At 41.9% G+C, this 17,933-nt stretch overlaps 1 protein-coding gene across 4 annotated transcripts in view; it reads right to left on the minus strand.

Moving 5' to 3' along the window:
• The window catches only part of LOC132643760 (LIM domain-containing protein WLIM1-like), a 34,445-nt gene extending 22,191 nt beyond the window's left edge, over positions 1 to 12,254 (minus strand). For all 4 annotated transcript variants that reach the window (XM_060360299.1, XM_060360302.1, XM_060360298.1 and 1 more), the window contains exon 1: positions 12,008 to 12,254. In XM_060360299.1, coding sequence (XP_060216282.1) covers positions 12,008 to 12,142 — 135 coding nt within the window. In that variant the 5' untranslated portion in view covers positions 12,143 to 12,254. The remainder of the gene's footprint in view (positions 1 to 12,007) is intronic.
• Between the last annotated feature and the right edge of the window lie 5,679 nt (positions 12,255 to 17,933).

Here is a 17,933-nt window from a genome sequence, read left to right on the forward strand (position 1 = left end):
TCTTTCAGCAACGAGGATGCAGAAGGCATCATTCAACCACATAATGATGCATTGGTAATTTCTATACTTATCTTTAAAACTCAGGTTAAACGTATTTTGATTGACCCAGGTAGCTCGGCCAACATCATTCGGTGGAGAGTGGTCAAACAGTTAAGGCTGCTCGATCAGATCGTACCGGTATCCCGGGTACTCAGCGGGTTCAACATGGCGAGCGAAACCACAAAGGGGGAGATGTCGTTGCCAGTGAACATCGATGGCACTATCCAGCAAACGGTGTTCTATGTGATCAAAGGGGACATGAAGTATAATGCACTGCTGGGTAGACCTTGGATATATAGCATGAGGGCCGTGCCCTCAACATTGCCTCAGCTGCTGAAATTCCCAACCCCGGAGGGGATAAAAACCATCTGGGGTGAACAACCCGCTGCTAAGGAGATCTTCGTGGTCGAGGAGGCGATACCTCAGCCCAAAAAATCGGATCACAAGGAATAAGATCCAACCGGAGGAGCGAACACCAAATAGCTATCAAAGCACGCGGGTTTGGACTCGGGGTATGAAGAGGATGATTTCGATGTACCCAGATCATTCGTCATGCCGGATTACTCGGATGCAACCAAGTCGACAGTAGAGGAGCTGGAGCAGATCATTTTGTTCGAATATCTACCGGACAGAAAGGTATACCTGGGCATGGGGTTAACCCCGGAGCTCAGGAACAAGTTAATTGAATTCCTTCGAGCTAACGCAGATTACTTCGCATGGTCCCATATAGATATGACGGGTATACCACCGGAAGTAGCAACTCACAAGCTCAGCTTAGACGGGAAGTTTCCTCCGGTGAAGCAGAAGAGGAGACCCATGGCGGAAGCAAAACACGCCTTCGTAAAAGATGAGGTACCAAAGCTTTTAAAAATAGGTTCTATCCGGGAGGTAAAGTACCCGGACTGGCTAGCTGACGTGGTAGCGGTTCCCAAGAAAGGTAACAAATTTCGAATGTGTGTTGATTACAAGGATTTAAACAAAGCATGCCCAAAGGATTCATTTCCGTTACCTCACATCGATAGAATGATCGATGCAACGGCCGGGCATGAGATGTTAAGTTTTCTCAATGCCTACTCCGGGTATAACCAGATTCAGATGCACCCGGAGGATCAAGAGAAAACATCCTTCATTGCCCGATATAGGAATTACTGTTATAATGTCATGCCTTTTGGATTAAAAAATGCCGGTGCAACTTACCAACGCCTAGTTAATGGGATGTTCGAAGAACAAATAGGGAAAACAATAGAAGTTTACATTGACGACATGGTGGTCAAGTCCCTGGAAACAAAGGACCATGTAAAACACTTGTAGGAAACCTTCGATGTGATCCGCAAGTATAACATGAAGCTCAACCCGGAAAAATGTGCCTTCGGGGTCCGGTCCGGCAAATTTTTGGGTTTCATGGTGTCAAACCGGGGGATCGAGATCAACCCGGACAAGATCAAGGCCATCGAGGATATCGAGGTGGTGAATAACGTCAAAGGAGTACAAAGGCTCACCGGGAGGATAGCGGCATATAGTCGCTTCATATCGAGGTCCTCGGACAAGAGTCATCGCTTCTTCTCCCTATTGAGGAAAAAGAACGACTTCGTTTGGACATCGAAGTGTCAAAGAGCTTTACAAGAATTAAAAAGATACTTGTCCAGCCCACCGTTGTTGCACACGCCAAAGGCGGACGAGCAACTCTTTCTCTACCTTGCTATCTCCGAGATAGCGGTAAGTGGCGTTTTTGTCCGAGAAGAATCAGGTACGCAATTCCCTATATATTATGTATGTAGAACTTTGGGGGATGCGGAGACCTGGTATCCCCACTTGGAAAAATTGGCATTGGCATTGGTCAGTGCTTCTAGAAAGCTCAAGCCCTACTTTCAATGCCATCCAATATGCGTAGTGACTACTTACCCCCTAAAAACATCATACATAAACTGGAATTATCGGGTAGACTAACTAAATGGGCCTTAGAAATTAGCGGATATGATATCGAGTACAAACCTCGAACGACCATCAAGTCCCAGATCTTGGCTGATTTTATGGCAGATTTCACCCCGGCTATGGTCCCCGAGGTCGAGAAAGAACTTCTGCTGACCTCGGGGAAAGCCTCGGGTATTTGGTCGCTACATACGGACGGAGCCTCGAACCTCAAAGGTTCTGGGCTAGGAATCGTCCTTAGAACCCCGGCCGGGGATGCCGTTCGGCAATCCATTAGACCTATTAGATTGACTAACAATGAAGCCGAGTATGAGGCTATGATTGCAGGTTTGGAATTATCCCGGAGTATGGGGGCCGCAATAATCGAGGCAAAATGCGACTCGCTCTTGGTCGTAAACCAGGTTAACGGCGTCTTCGAGGTCAAGGACGAGCAGATGCAGAGGTATCTAGAAAAAATCCAAGTGATACTTCACCGATTTAAAGAATGGACGATGCAGCATATACCGAGGGAGCAGAACAACGAAGCCGATGCATTGGCAAACTTGGGGTCCTCGGTCGAGGGGGAAGAAATCAACCCCGGGACTACGGTGCACTTGTTAAACACGGCAATAGAAAACGGGCATGCCGAAATAAACACAATGGGTTTAACTTGGGATTGGCGCAAGAAGTACATCGATTACTTACGTGATGGAAAGCTCCCGAATGACCCAAAAGAATCACGATCGTCAAGGACCAAAGCTGCGCGTTTCTGCTTAGTAGACGGCTAATTGTATTGACGGTCTTTATTCGGGCCCCTGGCTAAGTGTTTGGGCCTCGGAGAGACGGAGTATGTGATGAGAGAGGTGCACGAAGGAACCTGCGGTAACCACTCCGGTGCCGAAGCTCTGGTCCGGAAGATCATCAGAGCCGGCTATTACTGGAACCGGATGGAGGAAGATTCGAAAATTTTTGTCCGAAAATGTGATGGGTGTCAGAGACATGCTCCGATGATTCACCAGCCCGAGGAGTTGCTAGATTCGGTGGTTTCACCTTGGCCTTTCATGAAGTGGGGAATGGACATTGTTGGTCCGTTACCGTGGGCACCAGGTAAAGCCCGTTTTATTCTATTTATGATTGATTATTTCTCTAAGTGGGTTGAAGCGCAGGCCTTTGAAAAAATTAGAGAGAAGGAAGGCATTGACTTCATATGGGACCACATCATCTGTCGCTTCAGCATCCTTGTTGAGATAACTTGTGATAACGGACCCCAGTTCGTGGGTGGCAAAGTCAACGATTTCCTCGAGGGATTGATGATCAAGAAAATTATATCAACTCCGTATCACCCATGTGCGAACGTACAGGAGGAATCCACGAACAAGACAATAATCCAAAATCTGAGGAAAAGACTTGAAGCATCAAAGCATCATTGGAGGGAAATATTACCGGAGGTGTTGTGAAGCTTACAGAACCACATCAAAGTCAAGCACGGGAGAAACTCCTTTCTTGTTGGTCTACCGGGCTGAAGCCCTTATTACCGTAGAAGTTGGTAAGTCGACTCTCCGGTTCATATATTCCACCGAGGAGTCAAACGAGGAGGCCATGACCGTAAAACTCGACCTCGCGAATGAACTTCGCGAAAACGCGTTGGTCCGTATTGCAGCCCAGAAATAAAGAATGGAAAGGTACTACAATCGGAGAGCCAACTTTCGGCATTTCCAAGTTGGGGACTTGGTGCTTCGAAAAGTTACCTTGAACACCAAGAATCCCAACGAAGGAAAACTGGGTCCAAACTGGGAAGGACCGTACAAGGTAACCGAGATAAAGGGCAAAGGATCGTACCAGTTGGAATCCATGGACAGGAAACGGTTGCGCAACAACTGGAACGTGGCTGATCTGAAAAGATACTACTGCTGAGGTATGGACTCCTCATGTTTTCAAATTAACCTTTTTCTTTTTACAGAATATCAAGTACCAGCTAAAGAAAAGAATCTAGAGCTGAAAACACGTGTTGCACTCTTTTCCTTAGTACGATTTTCTCCCAAAATGGGCTTTCCGACAAGGTTTTTAATGAGGCAACAAGTACAACGTGTTCCTCGACGAAGATAAAGGACACACATCCGGATACTCGGGGTCGCATTGTACGAGTGGGGACTTGATAGCACTCACCCGATCTTGCAGCTCGGATAAGCGCTAGGGGAATATAATACCCACTTCAAAGTTTACCTCGGTTAGCTGAAATCGGAGGAGCTCAATAAGCAAAACCGAACCTAAAATATTAGGTTCCGATGTAAGGACCAAACAATCAGAATGAATCGTGTCCACGCAATATTTTCCACTGCAAAACCAAGAGCCGGACCTTCTGCATTAGGTTCTGATGTAAGGACCAAACGATCAGAATGAATCGTGTCTATTTAGTATTTGCTACGGCAAAGGCAGAAGGAAAAAAGTTCCTCATGTATATAAATACTTGCAATGCAAAAATTATCGAAAGTTTGGATAACGATATCTCGGACGTCTTCTTGTTAAAGCACTTTACCCCGAGGATTACTGCCATATTTCGGCACTACTCCATTCATATACCCAATACCGGGCATAACGGTCAAAATTCGACAAAGGCAGCAAGGTCATAGCAATCCGACCCAAAATCATTAACCCCACAAACGGGGACTCTTACATCAAAATTTAGCCAAGGCTGAGATTCAGGTGTCCGAAAGATACCGGTCCAAAAAAAATATAAAATAAAAATAATAAAAAGGCTAAGTGCAGGCCTTAATCTATTCGGCATGGCTGGATCCAGAAGCTTCGGACACTGTCCGCTCAGAGTCGTCGGAGTCAGACCCGAGGGTACCCTTAGCCTCTTCCTCGACTCTTTTAGCCTCGAGAATAAGGGCCGGAAGATCCATAAAGCCGTGCTCGGCTTGCTCGAGGGTGATCCTCCGAGACTTTCATTTCTCATATTCGGCAGCAATAGTAGCATGAGCCTCGGCGGCCTCCACGCTCTTCAGAGCCTCTTCCAAATCGGTCTCGGCCTGGGCTAACTTTTCCGCCAAAACATCCCGAGCCTCTCTGAGGACATTCTGCATTTGGATGGCTGACTCGAGCTCGGCCTTAAGAGTGTCATTAGCATCAGCTGTCTCTTCGAGCTCGGCTCTTAGATCAACACATATCTGGCCCCTTTTGTCCGCCTTCTCCTCGAGCACCCTCATGCGCTCTTTGTACCGGGCATTCTCGGATTCGAGCTGCCGATGCCTCTCGGCCATGCTCGTAGCATCAGACTTGACAGAGTCCAGCTCCTCCGGGAGTTGAGCGACGGTGTTTTCAAACTCACCAAGCCTTGAGGATAAATTAGTATTGTCTCGGCTAAGGCCGATCTTGTCAGCTTCGAGACTCCGATTATATTCGGCCATCGCGGCCAGCTCATCCTTTAACTGACTATTTTCGGCCTTTGCTGCGTGGAGCTAGGGTCGGAGGTTGGAAAGAGTAATTGCTTGATTCAACTCATCCTCCTTCACCCGCAGAAGATGCAAAAACTTCTCGGTCTCTCGGCTTTGAGCATCTAGCTGGCCCTTGAGGTCACGGACGAAAGCCTCGTTGACAAGCACCACACTCTGCAAATAAAAAAAGTTAAAAACTTGAACAAACGAGACTAAAAATTCTCGGTGAAATTATGCAAGGATGGCTGATAAACATACCCGGTTGCCCGCGTGCATACCCTCGTTAATGAGGCACTACCAAGAGACCCCGTTCATCTTTCGCTTGTCCGAGTCCGAGACAAGAGTCCTCATATAGCCTACTACGCCCACTGGGCAAGACAGAAAGCTGCAATCCTCGGGAACGGTGATCGTAGCCAATCTTGTCCTCCTCGGATCCACACTTGGGGCCGGAAAAATGCGCACCAAGCTGTCCCTGGCACCAGATTCGGAGGTTCAGCTAGCCGCCCTCGTGGGCCGAGGGATCGGGAGATGTCCGAATCCAGCAGCTTCGCCGGTAGCGGGAGGAGTGCTCGAGAACATGTCCTCAAACTCATCCGACCTTGAATCCGGAGTTGGAGAACTTGGAATGGCCTCAACTGCTTCAGCAAAAGCGGGGGTCTCTATAGTCGCAGCAGGCTCATAGTCAGGCAGCGGACCCACATCTATGGTGACTTCGGTCTCCGGGACCGACTCAATTCTTTAACCCGCTTTGGCAGCTGCTGCCCCCCCGGACCTTCTTGTCCTTTGAAGGGGGTTTCCTAGGAGGAAGCTTCACCTGAAATATCGACGAATTCAATCGACCTTAGAGGAGTCGGGTAAAGAATTTCTTCCGCACCTGTAGGTAATGCCGGAACCGAAGGTCTTTCCCCGGTTGAAGGAAGGGGTGAAACGGTGATGCTCCCCTCCTGAATGGCAGCCACGGAAGGGGCCACACTGATACTTCTAATGAGGAGCTCGGGCTCTGCCTCATCCCTCAAAGTCCTAACAACGCTCCTCGCCCATTTCTTTGGTTTCTGCCCTTTGTCCGAGGGCCTTTTTCTCTTGGCGGCGGCAGCAAGGATACGAGAGGCACCCGCCGAATCAAAATCGGGTGCTGACGTTGCTAGATCTGCTGCTGACTCTGGCCTTGGATCCACCGAGCCCTTAGGTAAACCTGAAAATCGAAGATGTTACAGAAGGATAGAAGATGCAATGAATACGGACATAAACCGGATATTACTGTGGTTCTGGGGGACCCATCGGCCACGTGACAGGTGACCCCACGTCCGATTGTCGTGGGCATGTTGGCTGAGTAGAGATGTAACCCATTCGTTGAGATCCCGGACGACCGGAGGAATCCAACCCACGGCTAACACAGATAAGGAGCACTAGGAAGATGGATAAGCTGAAGATCAAACAAAACACAAGCAATAGACACAACCAATTGTTAAAAAAGAATTCATACTTACGATTATTATTCCACCTTTCCGGAAAAGGCATGTAGTTGTCCGAGATAATGTCCGAGGTCCGCACCCGGACATATCGCTCCAACCAGCCCCTGTCTCTATCTTTATCCATTTTTAAGAAAAATGGATTCCGGCTACGCTTTGCGAGTTTTATTACGCCTCCCCGGAACAACCTCGGGGAATATAAACGGATCAAGTGGGCCAGCGTAAGCTCCTTCCCGGTGTTATTGGCCAGCAGCCGGAGGCAGGCCATGACCCTCCAAACGATCGGGCCAATCTGTGCCAGGGTCACATTACAGGTCCGGCACATGTCCAAGATGATTGGATCAACCGGGGGGTCAAGCTTGAGAGTGAAGGGGTAAGTGTAAACGTATAAAAAACCTTCCCGATGGTCAGTGACTGATTCACTTGGCCCGGGGTAAAAACTTGAACTGAATGGGTGTCCCACCCACAATCAGCCCGGACTAGATCAAGTTTATCCTCGGTAATGGATGAGGGATACCGCCTCACATCATACCCTCTATCGGATACCGGAGAAGGCTTTTCGACCTCAAAATATTTGTTGAAATTAGGTTTGGCCGGTATTATGTCCGAGGCAGTGGGCTCGAAGGTGCTTTTTGCCTTGGCTGGAGAAGTTGGCTCGGTTCCTTGAGAAGAAATCGAGGGGACATCATAGGAAGTAGTTTCAGTGTTAGCAGACATTTGGAGAATACGAAGAGAGATTTGGCAAAATTCGAAAGAGAAGCTAAAAGGTAAAGTAAGAGAACAGTCAGAGAATTCGAAAATGGCAGAAAATGAGAGGAAGAAGCAACAACCTACTCAACAAAAATGGTTAAAGTGGAGCTGTTGTCAGAATCGTTCCTTTTCACGTAATATAGGCAGCGAATCAACGAGAAAAGTGGGTTGAAGGGTAAGTTAAGAAGTGAAATGAAGGGGAAGTGAAGAACTGGAAAAGCAGAGAGATGAATTGAAGAGGTAAAAATGTTTGAATGAGGGGATAAAAAACGTTATATAGGCAAGAGATTTGGGCGGTTACAATTCCCAGCCAACCGGGGAGCGCCACATGTCCCATAATTAATGAGGAATGACCTGAAGCGACGTGCGTTGCGGCGGTTTTCAGTGCTGACCACCCGGGATGAGACATGTGGCTGATGACAGACGAGACGTGACACAACTGTTCCCGCCAAAACTAAGAGATATGAACGGGCATTCGGAATCACCGGTTTTTGATTCATCCACTTCCCGTTACTCCGATAAATCTACGGTCCGGGAAGTGTGGGGACTATCTGTATACGGTAAAAATCGGATATATGTTAAACCGGTAAGACTAAAGATGGAAGGAAGAAAGGGACAAGAATGTGCACGAAGATTTTCATTCTGAACCGGAGGAATCCTTGGACCGAAGCAAAGGAAGGGCATCATTTGGTCCGGTTTCCCCGTGGCCGAGTTGGTCGTTGCCGTTGGTCCGTTTGGTCGTAGCCGTTAGTCCATTTGATCGTGGCCGTTGGTCCGGGAGACCTGTTGAGCGGTTGCCATGCGTCGATAACGTCCTGCCATGTTCAACTGCCAATCGTACGGGTGTCAGACCGTACGATCAACCTAATCCAACCTGCTCCACTTCAGAGTTTTTCTCTTTATTTTTAGAAACACTTGTTGTATGAATCCCATGGGGAAATACTATAAATAGGGATCATTGCCCTACTTTTAAAGGGTTGGCTTCCTCATATCAAGAACTCTTGTAATAGCAAAATTATATAAATCTCTCTCTCAAATATCTGATTTCGGTCCACATCTGTTGTGTTCATCTCTTAAATTTATTCAATCAAGTAACACTCATATATTAGTAAACACACAAATCTATAGCAAGCCACCGATTATCAGTTTCTTCTTCATAGTATATTCATATATTTCTTTTCTCTATCAAATAGATTCAAGGCACAACCACATATCCTATACCTCACTCACAAATTTAATTGATTATCCAAATTCGGGGTAAACAGAAAGCAACTAGAATAAATCGAGCTTGGGTTAAATATTGAGCTACTCATTCCTACGGTATATGCAAGTTTCTAATTCACAAATGGATGACCAGAGACATGAAAAACAACATCATTGTGGATTTCTGAGAAAGAATAGAAGCACTAGGAAGAAATTTACCTGCAAAATCGAGATCTAGCTTACTCAGAGAAACAACTCCCAGGTGATGGATTTACAACATTTGGTTAGAGCTTGAGGTGCGATTATGTGTGTCCAAAGCACAGAAGCTAGCATTTCTGGTGGTGAATTCTACTTCCGATGATCGGCATCGGAGTTGGAGAAAAACCCTATGTGGTTCAACTTTTGTAAATGAGCCACTGATAACGTTTTGTTGTTTATTTGTGGGTCTACCCAGTTTAGGCGGCCCTACGTTTTTGTTTTCTTTTTGTAAGACTTTTTATTTTCTTTATTAAATAAAATATCCCTCCACTAAGGACACTTAGTGGTTGCTCTGAAAAAAAAAAAATTAGGCATATCGCATGATATATCTAGTCAACCCAATTTACACCCACCCTAGAGAGGGAAGGGAAGGGTCTATTGCCTTGAACTTTTTTTTAGGTGGTTTTAGGTCTGAGACCACGATAGATTAAAAGTTTTAGCATTTCCTTTCTCACATGATATTTACTTTGTATTGTTTAAAAGTAGTGTCATCCTTACATGTTATTTTTTTGAACTATATATAATGGCATCCTAGTAAGGGTGCAAAAAGATGATACCTTGTTACATCTCGGGAATTTTCCGTTTGTATGCAAGTGAACGAATATCGGAAAGGGATTACGAGCAACGAGTTAGCCAAGACTTAGTGAGGTCTTGGAGAAGAGTTATAACGTCCCTTAGATTAGTATTGAAGTGTTGAACAAGTGTTAAGAAGGTTCCGAAAGGATCAGAGATCAAACGAAGTGATGAGAATAAGTTCAGTGAACTGGTGAGTTTTACGGCTCATTATACGGACCGTATAATGTTTTACGGACCGTATAATGGACCGTAAAACCATTACAGTGGAGGATGGTTGCTGGTGGAAATTTTACGGTCAGTTATACGGACCGTATAACGAACCGTCAAATGGTCACAGTAAAGGGGTGCAGGCAGACCCATTTCACGGTCTATTATACGGACCGTATAATGGACTGTATAGTGGAACCCGACAGATCAGTGGAATGTTATTAAATAAAGGACCAAGTTCATGAAATCATTTCAACATTTCCTCCCTCTCTCTAAAACATCTCTCTACATTTATTATACAAGTTTTCAAGGATTATAAGCCATAAACAACATTACATAAGTGAATCAAGAGTAAGAACCCATCAAGGATCATCTAAAGTCAAGAAATCCAAATGGAGAAAAACTAGGGTTTTGCTCAAAGTGGAATATTATCAACTAAGGCTTGTTCCTACAACATCTAAGGTAAGATTCATGATATTTATATGTTGTTTAAAGTATTTGAGAGTTAAAATGCTTGGTCATTAGGAGAGAATAGCAAAATGGGTTATGAATGATGAATAGTGACGTTTTTGAGACATAGTTTGGATTGAATCATGATTGTTGTTGTGTTGTGATATGAATGTGTTATAGGTGACGTTAAGATCATGAAATAGACATTGTATATGAATGGACGAAGTTGGGTGTTGTGACCATGAACATGGACAAATGAAAGTAAATTGAGAAACCTTGATAATGTGGATGATTAATGGCCATTGATATGATATTATGAATGTATTGTTGACGTTTGGGAGTTGAATTACGATATGGGCAAATGTTGTATAAATAAAGGAGACGCTGTCCGATTTTCTCTAGCTTTGGCCATGTGTGTTAGTTATCGATCCTAACGATAGTATGACTTTAATAAAGGTAGAAGCGTGAGCATCGGAGGAGTACGCAAGTGTAGAATAGTGCGACGGAAAGGTATGTAAGGCTAACCCTTCTTTCATAAGGCATGGTTCTTGGCCAAATTTCTAATTCCTCTATATGAGTATGTTGTATGCAAATGATTGACACTTCGAGCTCATAAGCTCACGATCTTTAACATGTACTACGATTGTACTACGCCCCTCATATGACGAGTAAGTCTATGATATAGCAGTAACGATAGTGATGATGATAGTAATGATAATGATATCAATAATGATGCTAAAGGTGCCTACGGGCTATTATACCTATATGTGCCTATGAAGGGCTATAATGAACCCCGAGCTTATAACGCCGGGTAGAATATATGTATATGAATATGTATGAAGTATGTATACGATTACGAAACGCGCGCGCACGTCTGCAGATGGTACGGATAACCCTAAAGCCTTGGTAGGGCCAGGTAGAAATAACATTGAGCCTTGGTTGGCCAAGTACGTATGAAACACCGAACCTTATGGTCGGGTACGCTATGTATGTATATAAGTGTATGGCTATGTATATAATATGAATATGAATGTGAAAAGACTATGTATACTAATGCGAGCCCTATTATGAAATACGCATGAGAAATGGAAAGTTCCTATGAAAGGCAGGTAAGTGCCATGATGATGATATTATTGTCTTCCTTCCTATGCCATTTCATATATTGTCTATGATGCTTCTACATTGATGTTGATCATGCTTTACATACTCAGTACATTCTTCGTACTGACGTCCTTTTGTTTGTGGACACTGCGTCATGCCCGCAGTTGCACAGGGAGACAGACTTGATCCATAGCTGCTTATTCAGAGATTACATAGCGGAGCTCCATTTCCTTCGGAGCCAAAGCTTTTGGGTACCTATTCTTTTGTGTATATAATTATGGGCATAGCGGGGTCCTGTCCCGCTCATGTGATGTGTTATACTCTTCCTAGAGGCTCGTAGTCATGTGTATATGGTTAGACATGTCCGGCCTCGTCGACCTATGTTTTGTATATCATTTTGTCGGCCACGTTGGCCACGTACATTGATGTGGCATAGATGCCTATGGTGATATAAATGTACCGTTGTCCAATTGGGACTAGTTGACGAATGAATGGAAATGCATGTATAATTATGTGGCTCACCTAGATGTAAGCATAAGAGTAAGCTAAGAGGGTGCCCGGGTGAGCTAGCACCGGGTGCTCATCGCGGCCCCGAGTCGGGTCGTGACATACCTTGAGAGTACTTTTGCAATGGTAGCACTTGAAGCAAGCCTTGTGATAAATGCGGTTATCAGCAGCAAGGCGATCCACCAGATACACCGTCTTCTCACAAGCACTGCATTTTTGTGTTGTTCCTGCGAATGTCATTTTTTATTCTGTGACTCAGACCCAAAAGGCAGAGAACAGATATCGGAGGATGAAATCTATTTTCTTTCCCTCTGTTCTCTTCCCAACTCCTCTCTCACTCTCTCTCTCTCTCACTAAAATTTCATGCACAATTTAATCATCAAAAAGCTTAAATAATACCGGACAAAGGCTGAAAAACAAATGAAAATATGTTTGTAGATTGGCAGTGATTTGCGGGTCATGTTAGATATTCCATCATTTGCTCATCATTTTTTTCCTTAGACCAAGCTCTTCCACTCCCAGTGTCCCATAACATAAAATTGTTAAGCAGATGATGGTAGTCTAAAAGAATAATACAATAATACAAATTCAGGTGGTCAACAACAAAAGAAAAGCGATAATCGCAAATATATTTTAGAGTCTGAAATCGAACCCACATAAAATTTACGTTAGTTTTTGCTGATTGATATATTACTATCCACATAGAACTTATGCTAGTTTTCATTGATTGATATTACTAAGTTCTAATGCTCAAACAATTTAGATAACAAAAGATTGATTTTAATTTGAGTATAAAGAAAACGATCAATTAAAGACTAAATAAAATCACTACCTACAAAAGAGTATCCCATGAGTTAAAAAGCCTAGGCGCATAATGATTTCTCCACTTATCAGAATTAATTAATGACGTGTTCCTTCTAATCCCGCAGAATTCTTTTCCATTGATCATGAATTCTCCACTTACCTCAAATATTTCCTAAAATTAATAGAAACCTCCTAAAATTACTCTCCCGAATTAACTCTGGCAAACAAATCAATCAACTTGCAAAGACTATGACAAGGTCGAGTTATCCCTAATTTCCACTTTTAAATCCAAAAAGTTAATTCCATAATTGTGCGGAAGTGGCGTTGGTCATCAAGAAGGAAAACAGGATAGAACGATGCATTCAATTGAGAGCTCTTCAATTAAATAGTAACAAGCAAAATATAATTGAACAACAGCAAAATAAATGACTCAATTAAGAGAAAATACTGTCAATAAATTCACTCAACAAGATATGTAATCAAAATCCTAAATTAAGAAGATTAACTACTCATGTTTATACTCGAAAATATAAATCCTACCGTCAAAGCAATATTCATAATAATAAAAACTAGTTGAAATTTAGAAAAACTCGTCGAATCTTGCATTGAAAGCGAATCAAAATTCTGTCAAGGTTAATATTGATCCAATAATAGCTGCTAAAATTAGGATAGGACCCTTTTATATGGCCTGAAATTACGCTTGGACAAAAATTGTCCGCAACAAAAAATTTCCAAAAAATATATAGGCACAAATGCACTAGGCATCATGCACCACATGCTTTAAATTATGGTATTATACAATCTTGCTTGCACTATGGTATTTTTCTAAGTGTACACATGCTAGCTACGGTCCTTACGGTGCATGTCATGTAGCAAGCTATACAAATTTTTTCCAACCTCTTAACTATGCTCCAAATTTGACACATTGTGTCTCCTTTCGCTTCAAACGCCCCCTAAACATCAAAATTCACTAATTAGGCCACGAAGAATACATTTAACAACTAAACTGTCATGCTCAAAACCCGACCCTGACGTAGCAGGCATCCGATGCCCTGAACAACACTGGAAGCACCTTATAAAATCAATAAACGTCTAATCTCTTTTGATAATCTTTCAAAATTTATTTAAAACAATTATTTATGGCTAACTAAAACCATACTCATACTTATAAAAATCAGCAGAAGTTTAATAGAAATAAGATGTCATAAAACTTGGCAAACACCCTAACATGTCATACGAGACTTCAACAATCTACTCATAACATAAAGTCTAAGTATGGAGCTTCTAAGAGCATAAACAAAGTCTAACTAATCAGGAGGCAGCCTGAAAACTAAAATAATAAAACTAGATAGATGGGGTGTCCCACGAATAAGGGTGTGGGCTCACTAAGCCTGGAAAGCAGCAAGTTCTCGTACTCCGTACGCATATCAAGAACTTTCTCTCCTTGTTACCTAACATACCACCAAAAACAACAATGGTATGCTTGAGTACTAGGTACTCAGTGAGTGTCTCTGGGGCAATAGTTATATAGCAAAATATACAAGTCATAAGTATAATTGAAAACTGTGTTAAGAAACAGTTCAAAACGAATGATAGCTTATCATGAAATCCAGTATAAATCAACGATGAAGAAATACTCACTTTAAATCTTTTCTCATTACCTGAAGTTCTTTCAGTTGAGTTCAAGTTCATCACGTGCCAACTCACGGGCAACCACAATCATGCCAATACAGACCCAAATCAATAGTAACAAAGGGATGACAACTTTAGGTTCCCTATACTGCATAGAAGCACCACATTGGGGCTATCAACCCACAATGGATACCCTTCCTCCCGAATATTTAGGCAAAGACAACATCGGGGCTATTGATCCTCGATGGCCATTCTTCCTCCTGAATGGCTAGGCAAACCCCACTAGGATCCATAGTGACTACCTTTCCTCCCGAGTAGCTAGGACAAACACAAATAAGAGAAATCATGGCCTATTAGCTAAATCACAATCATAACAAGAAGCCAGATCACTCATTATGGATTATGTTCTTCATCCCTTTAATAGGGGTATACCAATGTCATTAATTGATTTAGAAATCAAGTTCAAATCATTAATCAATTTCCATTCAACGAGACTTGTTCATAAGGCAAAACACCTTGAATATCCAAACTTTTGAGATCAAGTTTAAAGCATCCCTCATAGGGTTAAATCATGTTCAAAGTTCAAAGCTTTATAATTCAATGTCGATCATTCCTTGGTAGGGGAAAATCATAGATACATATATATAGTATAATACACATAAGGTTTAATGTGGGCTTTTCCCTCATGCACACAAACCTTGCCAAAGAAACCGTTATTAAAGGTTGAAAAGTATGTTCGAAAAGAGACATACCTCAAATCCCCCAACAACGCTCTCTAATAGAATTCCCGAGATTTAACAATCACTCTATAATCGATTAGGACGATAAAGATTACAACTTTAATCTAATTCCACTCATCTCTTCCTTTTTGGAAAAACTAGGGGTTTTAAGCCAACATTCGTGTTCTTGATAATTTGAGAATTTGTCATGGGTCTAATCAGTTGTAATAACTCACACTAGCCTCAACCCACTCAATAAATACTATTAGACGTAAAAAAATCTTACCTTTGATGAGGTTTCCCACAAGCCCTCTTCAATTGTTCCTCCTTTGATTTTTCAAGAATCTATGGATTGGAATGATAATCTAGTGTTAATCATTGTTACTTTGATGTATTTTAATCATAAAGTGATTAGTAACTCACCTTGTAAGGTTTGGAGAAGTTCTATGGTCTCTTTCTCCTCAAAAAGTCGGCTAAAAACAATGTAGAATGAACGATTTCCGAAAATTTTACGTTTTGAACTTTTATAAAAGCATCCCCACCTGCGGCACAGCCTGCGAGACGTAGCTGAACCACAAGTTGTGCCAAAGAGGCACAACTCAGGGCGTTCAACCTGAGACACGACGCGTAGATCGATAAAACGGCCATAACCTTTTGCTCACAACTTTGTTTGAGCTGATCCTTATATCATTGGAAAGGTATTTTAAAGGTCTACAACTTTCATGTTTTTAAGTTATCTCAAATTTCCAACGGATTTTCACATATACTAGCTGGAAATCGTACCTATCATAAATTTAGTCGATTCTATTGAATCTTATGCATCTCACTATTCGTCTTGATCTTAAAACAACTATTTTTACCCAAACTCACCCGAGAGGATTTCATATGGCTAAAATGTTACATTATCATTCTCTTAACGTAATCACACTTAACATGAATTTACGGAACGTTACATAAACCAGCCAAATTTTTTCAAAATGAGTGGTAAATCATGTAAAAACATGCACATTTATGTCAAGTATCCCAACCCAAACTTGGATTTTTACTCACCTTTGAGCAAATAAGAGAAAACATGGCAAATTCAACACAAAAGAATTCAAAATCATATTAGAACCCTCACCGAGATACCTATCTTCGATTAACCTTGAAACTTAAACAACCTAATAAGAATCAGGTTACTTGAAAGAAAAAACAAATAATGCGGAAGCGAAAATTATGAAGATTAAGGACTAAAAAATAATATAGCCGAAAGTTGAGAATAAATTTTCAAATCTCAAAAGTAATGACTAAGAATCCTAATTGATTTTAGTAAACCTAATTTGCAGATTATAGCTAACAATGAGTACAAGCATATTCAATTCAAAAACTTAGGTGACGTGATCTAGACTCCTAATTGAATAATTAAAGACAAATAACCTTCTTCAATTAATCAAGTAACAATCGTATATATCAAGTGAATAATTATCTTACCTCTATTCTCATAAGGTTATGAGATAAAACTCAAGTAGCCAATACACAAAGGTGTAAAAAAAAAAATCCTCAATAATATTGTATCAAAGAGAAAAATTCAACCCTATATATGGGGAAAATTTCAAACACCATATCTCAATTAGCACATGATTCGAAATCTACTTTTATGAAAATAACACCTAGTAAAACCTAGCTAGTAAACTTTAAATTAGGAAAACAAGTAAAAATTAATGTCGCACTTCTTTCTAAAATTAAACTACCTAATAAAAGTAAGGTAAAAAATGATAATTCCTTCAAACTACTCGCCTAATCTATGGGACTTGGGCGAGAATTTCATCGATTATGGGAAGCATTTTCAGATTTACCGGGCCTCTAAGTGGGCACAAATCTTCTTCCCTCTTGGGCTTGAATTTGGTCCATGAAATATATGTAGCACTTAGCCCACTCTTCAACATTATTCTTGAACTCATTCTTGGGATTTTCTTTCACGATAAGTATCTTATTGATTTTTCATTGAAGTCTAGCAACCTAGGCTTGCAAACTCCTTATCTTGAGACCTTGTCGATGTTCTTCTTAGGGCTTCTGTAGCTTCATCCTTGCACATGGAGCTATCATCCCCCTCTTCTTGAAAATAATTCATCCTCGAATTTGATCCTACACCAAACAAGAACAAGTCAGCAACATTGAAAATAACACTTAATTATTTTATAATCACTAAGCAGATCCAAATTGTGAGCATTGTCTCCAATTCACTCGAGAACTTTTAAGGGTCCATCGCCTCTAGGACACAATTTAGACGTATTTTTGAAAGTAAAACTTTCTTTCCTCATGCGAACTCAAACTAAATTCCCAAGCTCAAAGATGACTTGTTTTCGTCTTTTGTTTCTGTCATGGCCCAACTCGTGGGGTCGAGAGAGCACCGACACTAACCCCCTGGTGGGTGAACCCTTCCTTTATTCAACGGCCAACACAAACATAATTAAGTAAATAAGAAGACAAAATAGTCTCAAATCATAAATAGCTAAATATGCGGAATACCACAACATAAATCCCCCGGATCTAGTCTGAATAGTACAAGAGCAACTAAATACATAAGTCTAGAAATACAAGTTAGAATAATAAATCTATCTCAGAATAAGAAATAAAGACAGTAGGATAGAATAGTCTCCGGGCAGCGGGAACCATCAGAAGCTCACCCTGGACACTCTAACCCGAACCTCGGGATCACTCACGATGTGCGGAGGAGGAACCTACTACGAACTCTGTACTCAGAAAAAGAGTACAACAAGGTAGTATCGGTACAAACTCTATGTACCGGTAGGTATCATAGGCCGACAACAGTTAGATAACATATATAAAAGAAAGGAACTAAAAGATAGGCATCCGAGCAATCAAGTACAATCGCA

Source organism: Lycium barbarum, chromosome 6 (genome assembly GCF_019175385.1).
Source record: "Lycium barbarum isolate Lr01 chromosome 6, ASM1917538v2, whole genome shotgun sequence".
In the NCBI taxonomy this organism is placed as follows: domain Eukaryota; kingdom Viridiplantae; phylum Streptophyta; class Magnoliopsida; order Solanales; family Solanaceae; genus Lycium; species Lycium barbarum.